Raw genomic sequence first — 2,207 nt, 5'->3', positions numbered from 1 at the left:
AAGTGGGGAAGGGGGTAGGTGGGGAGGGGAGAGAGGTAGGTAGGGAAGGGGGTAGTTGGGGAGGGGGTAGATGGGGAGGGAGAGGCAAGAGCCAGGCCGCCCCCCGCCCCTCCTGGGGCTGAGTAAGCCCTGTACCGCACAACATGGCGCTAAGGCTCCAGGGCAGTCATTCCCCAGGTCAGTGTGCCCGGCCTCCCCTTTCTCACCAGCACGCTCATGACTGACACGCCCACTTGACAAACGGAGAGACTGAGGCAGAATTAGGGTCCTTGCTTACCTGGTGGGGCAGCCATCGCTGCGGGTGACCTTGTCGGCGGTGAGCCCATCGGTCATGGTGACGCTGCGCCGCTTCATGTGGCTGCCCTTGGGGCCCGCGGGGCTGGCAGGCCCGGCAGCCTTGCCCCCGCCCTGGCCCAGCCCATAGCAGGCCTCCAGGTAGCGCAGCGGGAAGGTGCGGTTGACGGGGCAGTAGATGATGGCGCCGCTCTGCTCCGACACAGCCTTGCGGCTGCCCACGTGGTACCGCACCAGGGCGGGCACGTGGTCGAAGCTCTCCTGCTCGAACAGGTACTGGATGTGGGTGTAGCTCTCGCCCGCTGGGCAGGGGGGCAGGGGCAGGCAGGGCAGAGCAAGGGAAGAGGGTCAGACCTGGGGTCTTGGGGACATAGTGGACAGAGATATTTGACTCTTGGGAGGGGACACAATGACGTGGATGCAGAGGGGGGCCACAGAGGCCCAGGGGCCCAGAGGCCCAGAGGCAGGCCATAAGACCCTGGATGAAGTCACGGGAACAGGGGGTCTGGGGAACTCAGGTCTCACACCTACACCTCCTCAGGGCTCACGTTGGGCAGACTGAACTCCCAATCCTCGCTCCTCCACACAGTCCAGGCCCTGGCATATCTGGGTACCCCCCCCCCCCACTGCTTTCTCTGCCTGGACCATCCTGCCCACACTGCCCACCTGGTGAACTCCTATCCATCTCACAATGGCCCCTCCTTGAGGCCCCCCCACATTCCCCGCTAGGCACTTCATTCTTGCACTTCTCCCTCTGGCCTCTGACTGCCTCCTGTCAGCGCCTGCCCTGGACCACCAGCCCCACTGCTTCCTCTGCCTCCTTGGAGCCCAGCACAGGGCCTGGCAGAGTTGATTCTTGATAAAGATTTACAGTGCCATTGAGAGAGGAAACAGGGGACCATCTGCCCCAGTCTGAGCCTCAGCTCAGAACAGCGGTCACCAGCCTTTTGGAACCCACGGACTACCCATGGTCGGTGGACTTCCGGTTGGCGACTGCTGGCCTAGAAGCTCAACTTTGCCCAAACTGAGTAGCCTAAGGACTGATACTCACTAACCAAACACACAGGAGGCTGATGTACAAACCCTATAACATTAAAAAACAACAACAAAGGACAATGTTCATTGAGCTCGCTGTATGTCGGACATCATGCTAAGCACTTTATCTGAATTATTTAATCTAATTCTCACAACAGCCCTGTGAGGTAGGTACTCTTATTATCCTCCATTTTATAGATGAAGAAACTCAGGCTCAGAGAGGTCAAGTGACGTGTTCAAGGTTGCACAGTCAGTGAATGACATAGTTAGACCCCATCCCAGTAGTCCCCTGTGATTGAACCCACCACGCGCTAAGTCAGAGCCTCTCTGGGCTGGGGCTGGCTGAGCAGTGGGGGAAGGGTCTAGCGATGAGGTCCCAGCTCCGAGCCCACTCACCTCTCGGGGGATGCGGCCATGGTACCAGGCATGGCTGCGGAGATCTGTACTGCTGAGTTTGAGTTCTTCCTCCAACTCCTTGTGTAGTTTCTCAGGCGATGAGTCCAGGATGTACTTCTCCTTGGAAAACTGGGCGGAGACAGCAAGAATTGGCAACCAATCCAAAGCCCTGTGTCTTCTCCCCCTCCCCATCCTACACCAGGTGAACCCTTTCATCCTGGGACCCCGGGAGCACTTAGGCACAGGTGCCAGCAAGGTCCTCACCCAGGAGTCCCTGTCCAGGCAGAAGTAAAGAAATCACAGTTAGCCGAAACCGGTGTGGCTCAGTGGATAGAGCGTCGGCTTGCGGACTGAAAGGTCCCAGGTTCGATTCTGGTCAAGGGCATGTACTTGGGTTGTGGGCACATCCCCGGTAGGAGATGTGCAGGAGGCAGCTGATCGATGTTTCTCTCTCATCAATGTTTCTAACTCTCTATCTCTCT

At 58.4% G+C, this 2,207-nt stretch overlaps 1 protein-coding gene across 1 annotated transcript in view; it reads right to left on the bottom strand.

Annotated features, from left to right (window-relative positions):
- Positions 1-2,207, bottom strand: part of SH2D3C (SH2 domain containing 3C) — a 40,729-nt gene that overhangs the window by 7,956 nt on the left and 30,566 nt on the right. Inside the window, exons 4-6 of the mRNA XM_006768635.2 lie at positions 1,726-1,854; positions 649-772; positions 278-596 (exon numbers count right to left, since the gene is read on the bottom strand). Of these exons, the coding sequence (XP_006768698.1) occupies positions 278-596; positions 649-772; positions 1,726-1,854 (572 nt within the window). The remainder of the gene's footprint in view (positions 1-277; positions 597-648; positions 773-1,725; positions 1,855-2,207) is intronic.

Source organism: Myotis davidii, unplaced genomic scaffold, assembly GCF_000327345.1.
Source record: "Myotis davidii unplaced genomic scaffold, ASM32734v1 scaffold142, whole genome shotgun sequence".
In the NCBI taxonomy this organism is placed as follows: Eukaryota; Metazoa; Chordata; class Mammalia; order Chiroptera; family Vespertilionidae; genus Myotis; species Myotis davidii.
The sequence above is the reverse complement of the archived record's forward strand: the minus strand, read 5'-3'. Positions and strand labels throughout refer to the sequence as shown.